Source organism: Amblyomma americanum, chromosome 6, assembly GCF_052857255.1.
Source record: "Amblyomma americanum isolate KBUSLIRL-KWMA chromosome 6, ASM5285725v1, whole genome shotgun sequence".
NCBI lineage: Eukaryota > Metazoa > Arthropoda > Arachnida > Ixodida > Ixodidae > Amblyomma > Amblyomma americanum.
Window position 1 is genome coordinate 50,071,056 of NC_135502.1, and position 21,950 is coordinate 50,093,005.

General features: G+C 41.3%; 1 protein-coding gene across 3 annotated transcripts in view; it reads left to right on the plus strand.

Annotated features, from left to right (window-relative positions):
* LOC144136768 (ATP-binding cassette subfamily G member 4-like) overlaps positions 1-20,758 on the plus strand; it is a 94,698-nt gene extending 73,940 nt beyond the window's left edge. For all 3 annotated transcript variants that reach the window (XM_077669372.1, XM_077669373.1, XM_077669374.1), the window contains 5 exons: positions 1,976-2,077; positions 3,270-3,438; positions 6,967-7,067; positions 10,086-10,241; positions 10,939-20,758. In XM_077669372.1, coding sequence (XP_077525498.1) covers positions 1,976-2,077; positions 3,270-3,438; positions 6,967-7,067; positions 10,086-10,241; positions 10,939-11,286 — 876 coding nt within the window. In that variant the 3' untranslated portion in view covers positions 11,287-20,758. The remainder of the gene's footprint in view (positions 1-1,975; positions 2,078-3,269; positions 3,439-6,966; positions 7,068-10,085; positions 10,242-10,938) is intronic.
* The last annotated feature ends 1,192 nt before the right edge of the window (positions 20,759-21,950 follow it).

Consider the following 21,950-nt stretch of genomic DNA (forward strand, 5'->3'; position numbering starts at 1 on the left):
TGTTCCATGCAGTCGTGCACGCCCGCACTAGCCGAGCTCAGCCAAGACAAAACGAAAAGAGTGCACCACCGTGGTTTTTCTGGGCAATTTGATGACTTCAGCGGTGCTGGGCCGATGTTTTGCTACCAGCAAGCCCATTTGCGCTGGAAAACCAGTATCTGTCTAAATTATTAGAAAATCCGCGCTCATGCCAGAATACAGAGCGACACAGAGCCAGTGAAAGGAGGTGTCACATGATAGGAGGCATTAAACCTGATTAAACAAGCAGACGAGCATAAATATTTAGGCATGGCAATTATGTATCTAGATGGAAATGGACAGTGTACATTGATAACGTATGTTTTTCAGCTCATAAAAAATTAGGCTCCTTAAAACTCGCGCTAGGCATATCAAATGAACCATGAAACAAGGTGTTTAAAGCCATATAGTAAGCCTTCTAGAGTACATTACCATGATACGTAGGACACCCCACACAACGGTAGATATAAATAAATAAAGAAAGTATAAAAATTCAAGGACCACTGGTTCTGTAAATAGTTGTTTCAGATGCTAAGATTGTCGTAGCACAAAGCTGAAATACTTGAAAGAATACAGGAAAATTTCTTGAGTGAAATCACTCAGTCACTTATATTTTTCGAAACCAGGCATGGATTCCCAAATGTACATAAACACTCAACCAAACATGTAACAAACATAAACGCTATATCGAACCTATTTTTGCTTGTAGAAATATCTACTATATTAATTTTTTCCTAATACAATCACAGGCAGGAACACACTGTTGCATGATTCTTCTCTGCCTGTCCTCAATGAGTGATCCTGAACCTCTTTGTCAGTTGGTGCTGTATATGATGCATTATGTTGTTGACATTGTGTGCTGTTCTTTTTCATCTTTTGCTTTCTCATAAGCGTTACAATATCTCAAGTGTTTTGTAAAAGTGTGCACTGGTCTTTTCATTCTGTTTTGTGAACAATGATTTTTTCAAGGTGGCATTTCCTTGTACTCAAATTCTTTGTATTCAGCCTCTCCAGCCACGACCATATTTGGTCCACAATTTGATATAGCAAAAAATATTTGCTTGACTCTTTTAAATTCATATAGGTACTATATTATTTGGTGCACTAGTAGCACAGTACCTTTAGAAATGCCTTTAGCATTGGTGAAAAAGTAGAATGAATGAATACACAAGACAAGTAGATAGGTATGTAGCTGCTATGTAAACTGTGGCGTAATGGCATAAACAAATGACGTCTTATGGGCTGCCACAGCAAGGAACCAGGAGATATTGCTTAAGCCCATGTGTTTGACTTAATGTGCCTTCAGCGATACCCACTTGGTACAAGTGTCATAAGAATTAAGATAACTTGGTTTTGCACGTCAGAAGAGTCACGGAAGGCCTGTGGATGTAATGCAGTATTTGTATAGAGATATCAATGTGAGCAAAACAACAGGCAACAGGGAGTAGCACTTTGGGGTACGCTAGTAATGCTGGACATTGTGTTCTGTAATGTTGAGTGATGGATGCTAGCAGCAATGTATGTAAAATGATAAATGCAACTGCATTTTACAGCAACAGATGCTAGCTAGCTGAAAACTAAAGGATTAATGAATCACTTTGTCTAACTCTTTGATTAGCAGAGCAGCAACCCGGCTAGAATGGCAGAGTTCTGAGGGTGCACTTTAAAAAAATCAGGGTAGTCCAAGACAGGTCGGCACATTCTGTGCTGCTGAGGCAGAAATTCGGATGTTTTATTTTTGCACATTTCTAACAGCAGCCATATATAACTAGTCGTACTGTTAATATGGCGAAAAATTTCAACCAGATAGCCACAGGACAAAACATCTACTGTCATCTGGTGTAATTTGGTGTAATTTCAAATGAAATGCAGCATTCAGCTCCCTACATTTCAAAAATTGCTCTGAAATGCAGCCACACTTCATAAGTTTGAACTTTTATTTTTGTCCTCTCTGCAGGAAAAAGCAGAAGAGATGGAGCTGCACAAGGTGCAAGTGAACTACTTCGTCCAGTTCTTGGTCCTTGTCAAGAGGTGTTTTTCTTGCGTTATCAGAAACAAGGTATGATAATTAATCTTTTCAGTACCATTATACATTTCACCTCCGCTTACTCATTACAAGGTTTTATTTGTGTGTTGCACTCTCCTTTCCTGAGAAGCTGATAACCAAGTAAAAGGTTGAAAAGAGGGGGCTGGGAGGAGAAGTACGGAAGTACATAGGCTTGCGAAGTTGCATTTCTTCGAGTTAATTACTAGTACTTTTGTACAGTTTTGATATTTCAGAATCTTATACCTCGTACTTACTTATTTTGAGTTGCCCTTATGGCCTATAGTGTACTTGTAGCTTTTGCTTTGTTTACGGCTGGATAAACAACTTATTTTAGATGTTGCCCGCAACCTGGCCTTTTTTCTGACAATTTTGAAATCATGCAAAAACATTGTAATGATGCAGGAAACATCGGGATCTCACGGATGGTTCTTAATTGAAAAGCTATTTTAACGTACCAATTGATACAGAAATTCATAGTCATAGCACACATTACAGATATTACAAACTGAATTGCACAATGCCACGTGCTTTTCTTGAAATAGGATTGCATGATTGCTAGATACACTACAAAGCAGCAAGGAAAACATACGTAACATGCCTTTGTGAGTTTGGGAAGCCATTGGCTACATGCAATTGGTGCTACAGCATACTCTTGTTAATTCGAACTCATGTAATTGCACTGACATTTTTGCCCCATAAGCATAAAGTGAACTAAAAAGACCCCTATGTATATAAACTCCACATAATTTTAACAAAGTTTTGATCCCATTCGAGTTCAGATTAATGGGAGTTGGACTTATATTCTGGGAATTGTTAGGGTGGGTGTTGCGATTTATGTAAGTTGAATTATGCGCTTTATTCTTGTTGAACTTCCATAGCATGCTTTTAGAACCTTCAGCAGTATTTCACTGGCAGCTGTAGTCTGTTGCTTAAACAAGTGATCGTTCTGACAAAAGAAATCTAGAGAGTAACTTTATTGCAATCAATTAATTGCAATGGATTGTCATTAATTTGAGCGTCCAGTTTATTTGAAACTAATGCTTTGGTCCTATCAATGGCCCCCTTAGATCAAACTTTGCATAATTCAAGCAGGGTTGCAGTCCCTTGTGGGTTTGAATTATTGACAGTTAACTGTATTTGAAAATTTCGGCTTTCAGCGTTGCTTATTTGTGCAAACATGTGAGGTTTGCTTTTTATCTTCCAGGTGGCGACCTTGCTGCGCCTCGTGTCTTACGTGTCATTTGCAGTGATGCTGACGGCATTGTTCTATGATGTGGGGAACAGCGCCACCCGGGTGATGAGCAACGCTGGCCTTTTCCTATTGTGTCTCACCATCGCACTGTTCCAGTCAGCCATGCCTACCGTCCTAATCTGTAAGTTTCTCAGTGTGTGCAGCCACATGCAAATGCCAGAATAATACCCCAGGTGGAATATCGCATGTGGAAATTTCACACGTGAAGTGAGTTATTGGACAGGGACCTCTTGCAAGATTGACCACTTAGCGAAGTGGGACCACTCGACAAATGTACTATTTGGAACTTCCCGCTTTAAAAGCCATTGGAAATTTCAATTGGAACCAATTCAATATTTTGTTTGGTTTCAGTTTAGTTTTGAAATTGGCTCTAATCGTGCCTTTAATCAACTTACATATTATTAAGGTGCAAAAGGAAAGCTAATTTGTGAGAGCTGCAGAGCAACGCTCATCCTAGTGGCAACATTTTTACAGGAGAATTGAAACTGTGAGAATTGCATATGCTGTCATGGAAATCAAGACACACACACAAGCCTACATCACACATAAGATACACATACTGCAGTCAAGCCCGTATATATTGAACTCACAAAGAAAGCCCGCGAGGTTGATATAAAAGAGCAGTAAATTTAACAACATTTTAACAACAACTAAAGTCAACATTTAACAACAACTAAAGTCATCATGATTTCTACAAAGTCATTAGACAACTTTCCATAGAACACGCCTGCCAGATTGGATCAAGGAGAGATTTTTTGGTGCAAATTCAATCCTTCAAAACCACGTAATCAAAAAAGTTTTACATCAGTATGGTACCGCCAAACCTCACGAGGAAAGCCAAATTGCCAATTTTCAGGCTACTGTAGCAATTCCAACCAGATGGCACGCCATTTTCCCTACAGAAATAGCAGGCAGAACGTGTCGGGCCGTTACTGACAACTGACAACGCACACACATTTCCACTGTCGTGCGGTGCCCGACAGATGGCCAAAAAGGCTTAATGCAGTTGATTACTTGTCATATGCACAGTCAATGTCAAATGAAGCACAGTAAAGACAATGAAAATATTAAGCATATGTGAATAGCAGTTTTTTTATTCAAAATGAATAGTATAGTTTTCTTCAAATAATTTATAAGCGAACACTTCAGATATTATTGGCACTCAAGAAAGCCTGTACAACACAACAGGCATTTTCAAAATCATGTATTTTTCACGCACACAAGGCCATTACATGAAATAAAAGAGTATGCATTGAAGCTTTGTCACACTTATTGAAGCTGTATAGAATTTCTGTAAAAATGGCCATCAGAAATTGGGGAGCCAACCTACATGTGGTGCAGGCAGGTCCAAGACCTATATGTGGGGCCTCCAACTGCTGCTCTTAACTATGACTGTGTCGCTGCACATCTGTTTTTTCTAAGTGGTGACTCCATGACCTGCTAGACATACACATCACGCATACAGCGCCACCCCGCGTCAGCCGTCGAAAAGGGGCACTCATCTCCAAGTGGCTCATGCTAGCTCCTTCATGCATGCTCGCCCCTACACGCTTAAAGGGGCTGTGAAGGGGGTTCTAATAAAGTTGCGGCATGCCTGGGATATTGAAGCAAGCCGCTTCACGAATAGTGTCCAGCAAGGATTTTTTAAATGCGCTTTGTAGAAGCTGAGTTATCTGTAGTCAAATTTTAAATTTCAGCGTATTCGCGCCTTTCCCTCTCCTCTCGTCACTTTTTGCACGCTGGAAGGTAGGCGCTCCTTCACCGCCGCCCCCCCCCCCCCCCCCCCCCCTCCCCTCTGGGAGCGGAGCTTCCCAACCCGCCGGAACTAAGCGGCTTATTGGCCGCGGCCACGGTAGCTACCTGACGTCTGAAAGAATCTAAACAATGGCCACCTCTAACCTTGTCTACGCAGATGCAGGGGACGGAGGAGGGTGCGAGCATGAAAAAGTCGCCGGGAAGGGCTCGCCAACTTTGACGCGTGATTGTGGGTCGTCTGCTGCGTGTAGAAGAGTATTATTTGGCTCTGGTTTTCATGGCGACACAGTGCAGTGATTAAGTGAGTTAATGTGCTCTCTTCGGAAGGCGTTTCAGAGCCCCTTTAAGAGAATTTCATGCGAAGAAGAGCGACTGCGGCAGCTGCAGTCAGCTCAGACTCATTTCACAGAAGTCGAAGGGGAGCCATGCGTCCTTCAATTAGAGAGATTTAGCATAGCTTGATCGACTTCTGCAGGCAGCCACTGCGCATGCACAGATCGTCCTGAGGACACCACAAGGTGCCAGGTGCTGGCCAGCTGTTTGCATGTCTTCCCTGTCAGGACGAGTCAACACGTGCACACTGGTGGCACGCGGAAGCGGATAGCACTATGCTAATTCACGCTGCGCACCAGTTACAGTGCGGGCACTTTGCAGGTAGCGCGGCCACAGAAGCCACAGGTACAGATCTGGGTGCTGCGCTTCCGCCTGCTCATGTTAGTCTGCTGCCACAAGCATGCGCAGACTGGCTCTGGCATGAGCACGGGAGCGCAGGCACATGGCATGGAGACAGGGCTTTGTTCGTGCGCATGCCACAGTGAATGCCGGAGAAGGTATGCTGAACCGAAACCACACGCAACAAGAGTTCTAAAAACTGTATTCGCCCGAGATGAATACTTGGAGATTTTGAATACCAAACATTCGCATCAAATCGAATATCGAATAGTACTTTACAATTCTACCAAATATTCGATATTATCGAATATTTGCACAGGCCTATAAAATAGAAACAGCAAAACGAGAATATTTTGGCTGATGGAGAATGAATACTAACGCACTGGATTTTAACTTGGATAGCGCGAAGACCATAGCAAAGAAGTTTCAATGAATACAGCCTGTCTTTCTCCTGCAGTACCTAATTATTTTATGTTTTTGTGTTCTCATTGTCATCCTGTTTGTGTTTCATTCGACACTGATGGGACATCAATTTATAAACCTGCTCATTTAATTTTGTTTTGCATGCGTTAAACAAATAACTCTTCAAACTTTGCAGAGCAAGCAAAATATAAATACAGAAGAAGAAATGAATAAATATATAAATGAAAACATTAAATAAATAACAAGCCTTGCCCCCCCCCCCCCCCTCATCCCACCCCCTGCTAAAAATATAGTTCGGAGTTCTAGGGCCCTTGCACTAGATAATGCATGTGATGAGTTTCAGTGCCACACATGGCATGTATATTAGCGAAATGCTTGCGCAGTCTGTGAAGTCTGCAGCCACATGACACAAAAGTCTGGCAGCTCACAAACTGTGTGGTATACTCAGTCGACAGATAATGGGGTGTGTGGATGAGAACTGCAAGAGTTTTACTGTTGGGACTATGCACGAGGCCGCTTGTATCTTTAGGCAGCTGTAAAGTGATAGTATTCTGTTGCTGTCAATTTTTATAATGGGTTGGACCACAACTGACTTCGAGAGCCAGAAAAAGTTCCTGCAAAGGTGTTGTTTCGTGTTAATGCATTTGCTTAAGTCAAACGTGATTTCTTGACATCATTTGACTGATATTTCATGCGTGGTCACACTCCTTTCTTTTTGCTCACTAATCTTCATATTTCTTTCTCTTTTCATCCTTTCATGACTCCTCCTAATTTATATTTTTCTTGTGTCTATTTCCAGTTCCAACGGAGTTAAGTGTGCTGCTCAGGGAGCATCGTAACTGTTGGTACAGCCCATTCATGTACTACATTGCCAGGATTATCACTGAGCTTCCATTCACGGTAAGTATACCTCAATTCACCAATTCTCTTTTCCCAGCTTTTGATTTTTCACTAGTCAATTTAATGAAAATGACACTCTCTTTGATCTGGTGTTACTGCCATTTTGAGCATCTCTCAACCTGTGCATGCCAGGAAAGTCACACAAGTGTTGCACGGGTCACATCCCTTTTCTTGCACTTATTCCTAACTGTGAGTTTTGTTGTTTGTAGTACCCTCACAAACACCTGGAGACAGCTGCTCAGGTATTGTGTCGCGTTTAGCAGCAAAATAGAATCTCCTTCCTTGAGTATTATTGCATCATTTTTTTTTATTATCACATACTTATCAGTCATCATTTGACAAGTGCCTTAATTAGTGCTTCATTGGTCTGCTATGATAACAACAGGTGTGGGGAGATAGTTTTGTGGGATGAAAATCTCCTGTCACTTAGTACTCTATACCAGCATTAAACATAAGCTTCAGTTTATCAGCCTGGTTTTATGAATTTCTTGATTGGATCAAAAAAAAAAAATTAAATCCTCCTGCTGGTACACATGCTGACATAAGTAGAAAGCAGCTACAAGTTGGCTAGTTAATTAAATTATGCTTAAGGTTCCTGACTTTCTGCAGTGAAAATTTTTTTAATTCTGTTAATTGAGAACAGAGAATCTCCACTATCCTTTAGGTGACAACTATTGCTTCAGAATGCACCTCAGATTTGAAACCTAGGTATAAATATAGTATGAATTCTTTTTTTTTTTTCCTGAGCACGTTAAGGTAGCCAAAAAGTCTTTGCCAGGATTTAAAAGCCACTAAGAGAGGCCAGCTTTTTAATGATCTGGAGTGGAGTGGGTTAAGTGTGGAGTGGATTAGGCAAAGCAAAAAAGGGTGAATGAGCACAGGACTGGGCAGCTCACAGTAGCAGCTGCTCTTTCGTGTGAGCCTGCGTGCATTAGCTCTTTCTGAACCATGTGAGAAATGGCTTTTTTGGATCTTGTTATATTTATTTGCTAAGATCCTCTTGCACTCACTACGTTGCGGGGCTCACAGAAACGAAGCTGAATGAACGTACTTTAGAAGCTTCAGTGATGTGGGAAATATTACATGGAGAGTAAATATTTCCTGCAAAATTTTATTCATCAAATGCAAAATTTTATTGAAGATCGGAAAAAAATTGGTTAAAGTAAGCCTATATCTCAAAATAAAAAATGGACAAAAAAATCAAAATTTACAAAATGTTCCCCCATTACAGCAATAAAACGTCCCGCAAAAGTTGATGTTATAACCTGCAAGATCTCTGAGCAATAAGAGTGCAAGTGAACTCTTTTGACTGACGTGATGTGCGGCGAAGCTAGTCCTGTGACATGGTAAAGCACAAGTATATACTTCGCATGTCATACAAAGGACCTTTGTTTTCAGCTCTGTTTTTATGTCATCATAGTACTTTTTGCAATTTCACCGCTTGTCCATTTTCTCTGGCCTGTGCTTAATTGATGCTTGCAGGTATGGGAGGGTCTGAATGGTCGGTGTGTCATCAAGTTTTGGAGGTGACCTCTGTTGCGAGCACGTCAGTGGTGAAAAGAAAGCCAAAAAATATCAACATGGTTTTTAGTAGACACTGGAGCCTATGGAGGGCTGTTTTCTTATGAGATTGAAACTGCACATTGTGCTGAGCAGGCGCAGCGAAACACTGCTGCCAATTATGATGCAGGCACCATTCAGATACGAAATATAGCATTTTAAACATCGGTAATTGACTTGAATTGACTGTGAAAATGAAAATGACACACGTGCGTAAAAAAAACACACACGTGAACTGCCGCTGATGTTTCAAGCTGGTTTCGTTGATCGTTGCTGTCAGGACTACTGAATTGTGATGATCTGGGATCGTCATCAGACTGCTGCTGTCCAAGACCAGAACATTCATTGAAGATGTGGCAGAATCGCGAGATTGTCATGATACCACACTTGCAATGGACCTGCTTGGGCAGCCATCGCTGTCAGTGATCATGATGCAGTATTGTTTTCAAAGTGGGTTTCAACACCACGAACTACAAAAAAATTTTCAGTCACTAATCTGTACCTACCAGAGCACAACATGCCAAGATCTTTGATATAGGCATTCACATTGGTGAGGCCAATTTATCAGTAAGGAAACGAAAAATGGTATGTTGGCTCATGTGTTGTGCTATTTAATGGTTTTTCAGCACACTTCTTTTGTTGGATTTGAGATTTGTGTTCTATGTGAATAGTTTTACTTTTTGTGAGTATTATGATGAGTGTATATTGAATTGTACTAAAGCTGTTGGTTCATTTTTGACGAAATAGCATTTTAATTAGTTTTACTATTTTCGCTCGATAGTGCTTTCTGTGATCTGTAAGCAGTGTTCTTTGCTTGAGTGCTAGTCCCGCCTACAGGCTAACCAATTGCTAGCTTAAGTGGTCTGGAAAATCATTTTGTACATTCAGGTCAATAAAGCAGTATTACTGTTATCCCTCAATCATAGGTGATCTAATGCATATGGTTGTGGATAGGAAACGGTTGAAGTATCATAGGGTTGGCTTTGCATGTGGCAAGCACGTCTTAAATGTTCGTGATGTTTATTTTTTTGTGGGAGAAGGATCGGGCAGGACTATGAAATATCGTTTTAAATTCTTCTGAATGTTCAAATTTCCCCCTCACATTATATTCATGAAGATAAGGTAAATTAATCATTTTTTTATCCATTCCTACTGCTGGCAGTCATGCGTAACAGCAACAGCATCAAAAAAGAGAATGTGGCTGCTGATATACAAGTTCATGAAAAATGCCTAAATCACGCTTTTTAGCAGAACCGTGGGACACTACAAAATACAGAAAACCCTTAATTGTGAATAGGCTGTCTTTTTGTTTACAGAATGCTTAATTAGCCATTAAAGTTATCTGGTTAAGATTAAAATCTGCACAAAAGCAGTTTTAATTGAATTAGTGCTTTTTATTGTTATGCTGTTTTTTACTTGTTTGGCTCAGTAAAGCACATATGTTTGTCTCGTACACAGATCTGTGGTCCACTGACTATGACAGCGGTGCTGTACTGGACAACAGGACAACCACGAGAGATGTGGCGGGCTGCCTCTGTTATTATGCTTGTTATCCAAGTGGGCTCTGTCTCCCAAGGACTGGCTCTCATGGTCTCAGCACTCAGCAGTATTCAGGTAGGCATTGCAGAGTGAAATGTTCTGTTATTAGAAAGAATTGAGGCAATGACAAAAAGATAAGCAACGTGAACTTTTTCTTGTGGTTGCTTTGAAAGGTTTATACAGACTTAACTACTGACTAAGCATTGTCATTTCTGAACTGCCTTCAGTGACCAAAAGCAATCCTGATAGTTTTTCATCTAGCAAGTACAGAAAGGCTTTCTAAGGGGGGGTTGTGTTTGAGGTGCAGCGGTTGCACTGTTTTCAGTATTGTTCACCTCAAGTGATGTCAGGAAACAGGCAGCGTTAAAATTGATTTGCAGAGAAGCAAAATGCTATATGGTTACATATTATATTATTGAAATAACCAGGAGAAAAATAAAATTAAATTCCTGCTGTAGGGCTTTCTTTCAGACATCTGAATTTAGAAAAGTCTCCGGGGAGTTTTTTTAGAGTACTAATTCACCTTAAAGTAAGCGACAGGTGTGTAGAGGCAGTTGCCTTTCTGACCATCATACGCCTCCACTCCAGCATGTGACTGGCTCGAGGCCACTTGAATCACTTTTAACGTCATTTGATCAGAGCACATCAGAAAGTAGTGCCTCTCCAGCACATTTCTGCTCCAGCAGTTATGCACCTGCCAGTGCTCCCAGTGTTGGCTGTCATTATTTATTTAATGGTTGTGCCACCTCTGCTTTGCTCTGACTGCATGCAGACAGCAGTATTCCTGGTGCTGCCCGTGGCGTCGCCGTCGTTCCTCTTCTCGGGCTTCTTCGTCCAGGGCCAGCACATTCCAGTGGCCTTCCGCTGGATCATGGAGACCTCACACCTCTACCATGGAATGCAGGGCCTACTTGAGGCACTGTATGGCCACGGCCGGGATGAGCTCGATTGTGAGGACAACGAATTCTGCTTCCACAGCGAACCGCAAACAATCCTCCGGGAACTGGGCGTGGAGAACGTCAAAATCTCTCACAAGTTCCTCATCCTGCTCGGCATGGACCTGCTGTTCCGGCTTGCTGCCTTTCTCATCCTCAAGTGGCGCCTGCACAGAAAGCGTTAGTTGCCGAGCAAACATGTATAGGCAATCTCATCTGCTCGTCGCTCCTCATCACTTTCGAAATGCGTGGTGCATCAGCCTCTTGTTGTGACTTGACCTGTTACAATGTGCTGTGCGATGTACCTTTCATACGAGGCTACACTAGGCCACCTGCATTGTGCTTGACAGTTTTGTATCTAAAGCTACCTCTTCTTGTCCATCAATATTCGTTGTCAGTATTGCTGGCTGTTGTCTTTTTTGTAGTGTAATGCATGAATAATGCCATTCTCTCAAGTGCACAGAACCCCAGCTTCCAGCATCGCCTCCCAGGTTATCTCAAAGCTTCCTAAACAGTGATAATGTCTCAAAAGCAGCTTTGTATCTAAGCAAAATGTAAGGGTTGAACGTTTTGTTTTTTGAAAATTCGGCAGATTTTTTTCAGTGTTATTTCGCAATGCAGTTTGATTTTTTTTTAGAATGTTATTTTCTGTTTATAAATTACCAACTGTTTCCAGTAATGTAATAGGGTAGTCCTGTGCGGTCATAAGTTATTTAGAGTTAACCTAAGCTTGTTTGTCAGCACCAGCAGTAGATTGACCAGTAGTCAATGCACATACAGCTGTCCTCAGCTGTGCTTGTGAAAGGAAATGCTGTCACCATTAAAGAAACATGATACATGTTAAATGACGGAACTGTCTGACGAATATGCAAGTGGAAGTTTGCTTCGGAAATCTGGGTTTTCATGTTGGGCTGTTGCATGTCTTGAGTCAGAGGGTGGAGAATCATGCCGTTTGCCTGTTGATGGCAGTGATGGAACTCACAGTAGCCAGAACATGACACTTTTTTGTGTGGCTTAATTATGCATGGCTTCTTGTCAGTGTCTTTACATGCAATTGATAAACCTTTTCAAACCAAGTAACTTTCCCAAGTGTGTGTTGGCAGTGAACAAACAATGCCATGCTAGCAGAGGTTTCAAGAGGAGGTAAAGCCTTCCGGTCTACAGAGATATTTTAGGTAATGGAGCAATACCTTAAAGCATGCAGCTGTAGTGCTGACATGAATCCAATGCTTCCACCATCTTGCCACACCCCTGGAGTTAAAACCAGATTTTAAAAATTAATTTCGCATACTTTTATCGGTCTTTTTCAGTTTCAACCCTTACCTAAAGGGTAAAAAACTCCCTGGAAAGATCATGAAATGTATGCTGTTAATTCTCTCTACAAAAAAATGAAGGAAAAACTACCTTAGCAAGGGGATCCAGACTGTGATCCTATGTATTCAAAATGCAGTGCTAATTCGTTGTACCACAGAACCAATCGGAACAACTGAATTTAATGTTTACCTTTATCATAAAGTATATATTTTCCACTAGGTGGCACTGCTTAACCAGAAGCTGTGGTGCTGTTCATTTGAGAGATTGAGAGAATGGAATCGTAATGCCCTTATGCGCAGGTTCACCTTTACTTTTCACTATGATGGGCAAATTTTTTCTTTCTTTTGTGAGGCTAGAGATAGTGCTTTGAAAGCATAAAGTGCCTTGGAGGGCGTTATTTTCTTTCCTTTTCTGTCACCAGCACCAAGTTTTGCTTTTCCATGTGCTCGCTTCACTAGTCTTCTGAAATGCCTGCGCAAAAAGTACCGGGGCACTTGGAATCTGTGTCCCAGACTGTACCTGCTTTGTACTTCTGTTTCTGGGCTGCTGCTGCTACTGTTGCTGCCAGCCACATCACTGATGTCTCTCTACTTAGTGCATAGATTCAGCTTTCAAATATTCTGCTTTCAGCTTTGGTGCATGCAGTGCAGCCCAATAAACTTTGTGCATTTTCCTTCACAAGAAAACTAGTTTTTCACCGTACCCAACCATTTTTAATAGCAGTTTAGTTACTTCACAGTTAACTGGAAACTTTTTTTTTCATCAGCTGCTGAGGAGCATGCTGAATGAAAGTCATGTTATTTTTTTTTTTAGGTATAATTTACCAAATTGCTTTCTACCATTGGGGTTGTGGTTGCAACTGCTAACCAAAGGTCGAGGCAGGCGGAACAGGAGGTTGTGTTTGGGGTTGTTGTGTTGTGTATTTCACAAAAAAAAAAATTAGTGTGGAAAGATTAGTGTGCATGTCACCAGGTGTGAAGATGCCCATTTGAATTGGCAGATTGTCTTTAAGCCTCTTCATTGTACAGTTACAGGTGTGAGTAAATGGAGCACGCTACAGTGCTGTTCCAACTGCAGTCATACCTTTTGTAGGGGTGATAAAGTTGCAGTGTGTGCATGTGCATTTGTGTCAGCAATGCTATCCAGATGGGCACACCATACATCTGGTTTTTAACTTGGCAGTGCTTGAGGATATGGAACACCTAGCATACTCTGTTTACTGCTGTGTGAACCTCTATATATAAACAGGGATGCTTTGGGCAAAGCAAATTGCTGTAGTTTTTGGTTGCTAAAGGATACTTTTATCATAGAGTTAGGAAACAGAGGTGTTGGAAGAGGAAATGCGGTATGGATGGATCATAGAGGCATTTTTTGATGTTGAAGAATTGAGTGGGCAGAGGTCAAGAATATTTGTCTTGTCACTCAGTTTCACTAGCAGAACATGTTGGAGAAGTCATAAATGGCCGTCCACTACAGAAACAAGGACCGTTTTCTATTATACATATATTCCTAATGCAGCGTTTGTGGATGGTATACTGTGTGCGGAATTAGAGGGTGGTGTAATTTTTTTTATCTCACTCTCTCTCTCTCTCTTTGCTGTGGCACTTTGTAAATCCAGAGTTTGGTGCAGGGCCGTAGACTTTATCTGGTCCTAAATGCATGCTGTCCACTTGAGCGCTTTACCAAGCCTTAGTGCAGATAAGCAGACAAATGTGGTATAATCTTTCAAAATAAGGCATGATCAGTTGCAGTGTGTCACTCCTGTCTCAGCTGCAGAAAATATATATCTGACACCTTTGCTTATGATCAGATTAGTTGTCACCTGCCATTCACTGACTAACTGTGCTTCATATCATTATCAGTTAGCTCACTTCGTTTAAATCTGCTTGATTGCGGTCATTTCACTTTTACGATCTAGCTGTGGAGGCTATTATAGTACTTCCTGCCATCAGCCTTCTACCACTACCAAAGGAAATGTGAAGTTATAAACGTTTCCCTGAATTGTGTTTTATGTTTTTCTTGCTTGACATTTCTCCTGGAGACGTTTTGCTTGGGTCGGTTGTAGACAAAAAGTTGAATTGCTAGCTTTACAAAAATGGTTTCAGAGCTTGTTCGGGCCTACCTTCTAATTTCGACATGCAGGAAGGGTCGTGTGAAGGATTTTTGAAGGAAAACATCTTCTATTGGGCAGCATAAGCTTAACTGCTATGGTTTCTTTGACACGTAACTGGAAGAGCATGTTAATGTGTATGGTTTGTCAGGCAGTAGTAAGTTTGTAGCCTAATGAGACTTGCATGATAAATACCGACTGATAAATACCGACCTGTAGTAGAGGATGTTGATGGAGCTGCACAAAATTTTGGTTCTTGATAAAACCCTTCTAATACCACTTATATTTTGAATAATAACCTGGTGTTACATTTGAGGATCAAAGTGGAATAAACGCTTTGCGTGGAAATAATTTTACTGTTTTGCAGTAGTCAGTAGAGTCAATCACTGAACATCAGTTTCCAGCGAGCCTACATGTTCCGCTCATTGCATTTATACATTATTTTCAGTGGTTTATGTGTGTGTGTGGCTTATGTGATGGTCTCTGCTAGTTCATTTGCTTTTCTCCACTGTGCTGAAATTTCCCACTTAAACTTGACTCTCTTTATTCATTTTTATACTATGCCCTATTGGCTTTTACTTCCTTTAGTTTTAATAGTGTTCACGGCTGTCTTTTTGTTTCGGATATAGAGTTAAAGGGAAACTACAAAGTATTTTCAGACATTTTGAGTTCTCTGTCGCATTATATTTCTTGGATGTCCCTATTTTACTTGTGATGAACAGATTTTGAAAATAATGAGAAAAGGCAAGAATGAGGAAGTCGAAACCAAATTATAGGTTCCAACCAACAAATGAAGTCACGAATACTGTCGTGAAACTGCTTGCATGCATGCTGAATGGCTAAACTGGTGATAGCTTCGATCATTATGTGTGAGAATTGATCAAAAGCAAGCTCGAATTTTTCCCCTTCAGCAAACGCAGAGCGAAAATCGACGGGAGTGTAACTTGTTGCGTCACAAACCCAAGGTCGCCTTGTAAATCACTCCGACTGAAGCCACGAAACAAGAAAATTTAGAATTCCTCTGCACTGAAACAAAATGTCACCCAGCTGCGAAATTTGGCTGAAAGGAATAGAAGCCTCTGGAGGACCTACCATGAGAGTTTTAGTTGAATGTGTGGATATTAAAAAAAACCCCAGGGTTGCCATTGAAGACTTATGTTCTCCAAGTTTTCTCGATAGCGAATTTAAAAAGGCATCTCTAATTGGCATGTTGGCTCAATTTTTTTGGATATGTTTTTTAATGTGATTAATGAACATGAAGTGGCATAGATTCAAGTTTCTCAGCTCCCTTTTATGATGATTTTCTTTTAACCTTGCTGATAAGCCTTTTGCTAACTGTTTCTCACAATGAACATGCCAGCAAGGAGAGTACCTTAAAAAGATTCAGTATTGTTAATATCTATTACTTCAGTGTAGCAGTACACCATGTCAGACTTTTAAATCCTTCTCTGGTGTCTGCAAAAAATTATTCACAGTACATTTTTGGCAATAAGTATTAATGATTCACTACTTTGATGATTAGGCTACTTTCAGCTACTGCTGTCTGCCAGTTTTCATGAATTTGATGATCCATCATCCTTAAGGTATATCTATTTTTTAACAGCGTGTCCAAAACAATGTTTAGTTATAATACTTGAATAATTTTCAACATAATGGCCCAAGGGTACGTTCTTTTTAGGGACACGAAAGCAAATTTCCGCAGCTATGGCAACACAATGTGTGACTTTTCTAACTGTTGTAGATGGGCTAGACAAGGCTGCATTTGAACTTCCAGCCATGAATGAAGCTTTTCTTGTGAAGAAAATGAGTCTAAATGCACATATAAGAGCATCTGTGAGCTGCAGTTTCCAAAATAAGATCAGCACTGCATGAAATTTACTTTAGAGTCTCTTCAATATGACGACTGGTCAAGTCACACGTGTTAGTATAGGGCCTTCTCAATATTGTTCAACAGTTCTGTAACAAATCGAGGAATCTGCAACAGCTGCATGTGCTTCTACATATTGAAGTGCTGAAATTCTGTTTTATGATGAGTATGAAATTAACCTCTTCACTGGCACATGAGTTAGGGTTCTTTGCCACTTTGAGTTGGCAATTGCATTAACCACTCTTTTACCTCAAGATCCTGTTCAGATGGGCATGAGTAAAAACTTTAATGATTGCCACAAATTTTCTGCACCTTACTCATCTTGGTTCTACAAAAAACTCCTGGCATTGTGACTTTTGAGTGACTGTTGTGGTGAAAATGCTTAGGAATGTCATAGTTATTTTTTTTGCGCATAAATCCAATTCTTATGCCAAACTATAGTAACATTCCTATATAGTTTCGTCCAGGCTGTGAAATTTTTTGTTTTGTTGTCTGGTATGTTCTTTGCTTGCTAGAGCCAAATAGCTTTCATCTGTTATAAGAACTGTAGTTTCTCTTTTGTTCCCCCTGATACATACAATTGTTATGAAAAGAAATGTGAACATCGTGGCGCCTACGTGCTTTTACCTAGGTGATAAAAAAAAACACATTAGAGTTGTCCTGACTCTACCGAGTTTTTGCTACCGAGAAAGCATGATGAAAAGAAATGCAAACAGCAGAGCACATAGTCTCCGCTCTGGTCGCATTTATTTTCATCGCCCCCACACATTCAATTTATGCAAGCTTAATTCTAATGCTAGTTTTCTAACCAATGTCAGTTCACTGCATTTCATGAGCTTGACTTTGCGATGTGTACTGGTCCTCTCGATCGTTGCTGTTTAGTGTTTATTGTCCTGACTCTATTGTATCACAGTAGGAAATAGCTGCGCCTGCTGAAATTTTGTGCCCATTTCATTTCATTGTCACTGCACTGTATATATTGAGCATGTTTAATTGTTTCAAGAAGTGAATTGCTTGTTTGGTCTGTTATGTTTGTATTACTGTATGCATAATTACTGTGCAAAGGTTCAGTTTCATGTGGATGTCTTTTTTTTTCAGCTAGCTGTCGGCGCCACTGCTTTGTCTTGGCACATGTGCATATTTACTTGGGAAGTATTCTGAGTAGGTGCTGTGCTTGTGAACGCAACATTTCACATTTGTGTGTCCAATTATAGGCCTATTACTCATAGTTTTACAATAGCTGTGAAATGTTTTGCAGCAGTGCTTCGTGCAAAGCAACGAAGACTATTTTTACACTGAAAGCACAGCTGTAATACTAGCGGAGTTCTCTGGGACAGCAGTATGCCTGACATCATAACTTTTTACCCACTCGGTGTAGCAGTGTTTCACACGGCCAGCTCTGTGGTGGCTGTCATTTCCATTCAATGATTCAGCGCCACTGTTTTGCTACAAGCCAGCGCACCTGTCTTCCCCACTTGTTAATTAGGACATGATTGCATATAGTAGCTGTGTGACATGATTTTATGTGGTTGTGACCATGGGCGCAGGTCGTTGCTACTGGGGGTGAGATTATATACCTTCTTGCATTGCTACGTAACCTGTGCTACTTGCTTGAATGGCTAATGTAAAGCAAGATAGCTACTGAAGCCTGTATTGGGCTGGACATGTACATTTGTTTGAGGCGATCTATCCTAATATAGGGCTTTCAGTGCAGTAAACAATCTCATCGTCGATGGTATAGTATGTTGTAAGCAAACACTCATGGTTAGTTGATGTCAATGAAAATGTTATCGAGATTGGCCAGGGGAGATGGACCTGGCCCATGAGGGACTGGCTAGGTGCCATCTGTGAGCAAGCCAGTATGATTGTGCTGTAAATGGTCGTGCCGTATGCAGGACATGTCATATGTGGCCATGTCGTGCGTGACCATGCCATACGTAGCCATGTCATGCCATGCATATTTGGTAATGCAGTCTGTGGTGATGCCATCTGTGGTCATGCCACCTGTGGTCATGCGATCCAAGTGAGTGCTTTCATTTCAGCCACTTTATGGCTTTGGATGATGAGGGAATAGTTGGATTTGTTTTTGAATTTTTAACGTGAGAGCATCAGTACCCCCGTGTTGGAAAGGCTTGTCCAGTGTCTGCGTTGGCATCGACGTTGGCGACCATTTGAAGCCTTCCAGCTGGAGTGGCCGGAGCGACCAGCTGCTCCAGCAACCTAGGTAGGCCACCTAGGTCATGTGACTTTGTGGCATCATCACAACCTGCCCACTGGATCATGAGCAAACTGACCACTGTGGCAGGTCGCAGTTCAATTAATGATTGGTCGTGAGAGGTTGCTCAGGAAGAGCAACCTAGGTCACACAAGCACCACCTGCCTCTGCAGAGCATCGGCACATTGCTTAACTGCTGCACCACTGTGCCAGGAGAGGTATGAGGACTCCCAGCAATTTGTAAATGTAATGTCGAGAATTACCATTTCCACATATATGGGTATTAATCCATTAACACTATCGCATCATACTCGGTGAAGCATAAGTGTCCCCCCCCAGTTTTTAGAGCGCTACTCTTAGGCGCCCGTTCCTGTGTTCTGCATCGTCGTCATCATAGTCGCCAACGTGTGACAGATGACGTCTTGGTGGGTAGTAGCATAGCGAAACGCCACCTGCCATGGCGAGAGCAGAGGAATGCAGAACCGGAAGGGGGCTGCCATGTGAAGATCCCAGAGGGTGGCTAGCAGCATGACACGCCACCTGTCAGCTGTGACAGGTATGTGGCGTGTGAAGAGCTGCACTAACACTTTTCATTACCGACTATAGTAATCATCTATCAATTTCTTTTTTTTTCATTTGTTCAACTTAGTAACAAATGCAGGTGTGAAGCATATGCTCCGACGGTTTGTTCCAGGATAATATTATCAGCAAAAGCAACAAGTCAAACTGGTTCATCTTCTGTTAGAACTTGAGGCAAGGCTACCTATGAGAACCAAGGCTTAAGTGAAAGCATCACAAACCTTGCTTTTGCCCTCTGGTAATGATAAAGCAATCACCCCGAGTGCATGGACTTGCAAAAGCCTGCAGTTGAGAAGCAATGCTATGTTTAAGTTGCTGTCATGGTGCTGTATGTATGCCTGTTCTGTGGTAACAGCTGTTTAAAATGGGGCACTTATGCCTGTTGTAGAATGGTGTTGCATATAATGGGCTTGATGCATCTTAATGATATAGCATATGTTGGATATGAACTGTGACCACATTTGACGCTGTTTGCACCAGTCTAGTGCCCTGTGCTGAATTTGTAACGTGTTCAGATTCCTGTAACATTTTTCTCTTTTTTAAGTCTGTAGGGTAATGCACATTAAACTCACCAATAGCCTCGTTATGATGCTTGTGGTACTCGCTTTTCTTTTGCATTGAGAAAAGCTGTTGGTTGGGTATCCATGCTTTTATCGAGGTTGGTTGTGCATGTACTCTTGTATTGGCTGTTGTGTATGCATTGGCTGCACTGTTCACATAAAAAAAAAAAACACGAATCAGCAAAAAGAACATTGGCAGACACTATAAGACCATTTTATTCGTAGCTCAGGACATTATTCAGGTATAGTTGCTATGTAGTAAACATGTTTCTTTGCTTTTGTGTAATTGCCACTTTAAGATTTGGTTGCCTAAACTAATTTTGTGAAAGATATACCGTAATCCTCATAAAGGTGCATAGCATACTACGCATTGCTCCTTTACCGTGCGGTGCAAATTAAGTCATTGCCCATGCCCACTTGTTGGCCTTTTATTCTCCTTCAGTGGTGAGCTTTCTTAACTATTGTAACATTTCTCTCACAACGCCATTTCATGCTGTATTTTCCTGCCTGTGGGATGTTTTGGTACACTCTGCATAGTTTGTCTTAAATGGGGTGCATGTGCCTGTTTCCGTCATATTTCAACAGGTGCTGTTTAGCACTTATGGAGACAGCATTTGCAGATACTTCTCCAGGAGTGCTTCATGATGGGCTAGTGCTTCTGCCAAAATTTATTTTGGTTCTGGTTCATATTTATGAAAAAAATTTTTTCTCTCTCACTGATGCATAGGACTGTTGGAACAACTCATCATGGCTAGCTCCAGCCAAAGGTTGCCTTTTCTTAGTCATGTTCTGCACCTAGTTCCTCTTTTGTTTGTCTATAGTTATTATAGACCTTTCACGGCTGTGATCAAGAAAATTGCTGTGCTGGATCGCAGCAACGACATAAGTATCGCAAAGAGTGTAGAAGTTTGCTTGTTTATGAATGGGTTGCTTTATGTTATATTTTTATGTATATATGGTGCTTTCTATATGGGTGATTGGTGTGGTGTTTTATTAAAGGTGTTGAATCGCATTTTGTCTATTCTGCAAAAAAAACAATTTTTGAAAGAATGTAGGGAGGGAACAAGGGAAGGGAACAAAGCTGAAGTGTAATGTCGCTGGCCAACATATGATATATATATGATGAAATGCCACCACGCATACAACTTAAGTCTGCAATGAATCTCCGCCCACATTCAGCTAGGATCCGCCACACACAATTTCTCCAAAACAAAAGTAGTTGTTAAATCTTTTCTTGTTACCTAAACAAGAAGCAACCACCAGAAGAAACTATAAGCTCAAGAATTCTTATGCCTCTCGCTTGTTCAACACAGTCCAACATTAAAAAGGTGCTTCCATTTACTTTTTCGAGTGGTAAGCGGAGTAATCATGGCCATGAACCATTGTTAACAACTGCAATTTTTAAAATTTTTATCCTACTATAGCTTTATTCATGAACTGTGGCAAAGCGAAATGCATAAGTTGCATGCGGCCGGGTTACACCAGACAGGCAGCAGCAGATAAAATACTGCTTTAGGCCTAGCTGTTCATTTCGCTTGGGCTCTTTTTAAAGGGAAACTGGAAATTTAAATTGGAAAAAACGAACGAGACCGAAAGTGCTTAATTGTGTGCCTGGCTTGAGCCAACAATCAAATGAAAAGTGAAAATTGGTTTTTGATGAGGTTCGCATCTCGGTGGACACCCGAATCATGCAGTAAGAAAAGGGAGGAAGGCTGGAGTCGTGGTCTCCAGAATAATTTCGACCACCTGAGGAGCTTTAACGCGTAAATACATCGCACAAAACATGGGCGCCGTTGCATTTCGCCTCCATTGAAACATGGCCACCATGCCCGGGTTTGAACCCGTGAACTCCGGCTCAGTAGCCGAGTGCTGGGTGCCAATCAAATGGCCCTTTGATAAAATATGTAACAGCAAATGGCGCCACCACACCACTTATTGAACGGTGCTGGCTGGTTTATTGGGACGCCAACTTTGCTACATGCTATGAAGCCATTGTGTCCTCAACTTTCAGATTTTTTTAGCTTAATTGGCTGACGCTTTTTCAGTTCCTGCACTTTGGGGCTTCCCCCAGGTCGACTGAGAAGCCCTCGCCGCTTGCTTTCCCATTTCGACCGTACTTGTCCTTGCAATAGCCTTGCACGAGGAAAAGATGAGACATCATGGCTGAGGAAGAATTCACATGAATAGGGGCAGCTGAATATTCC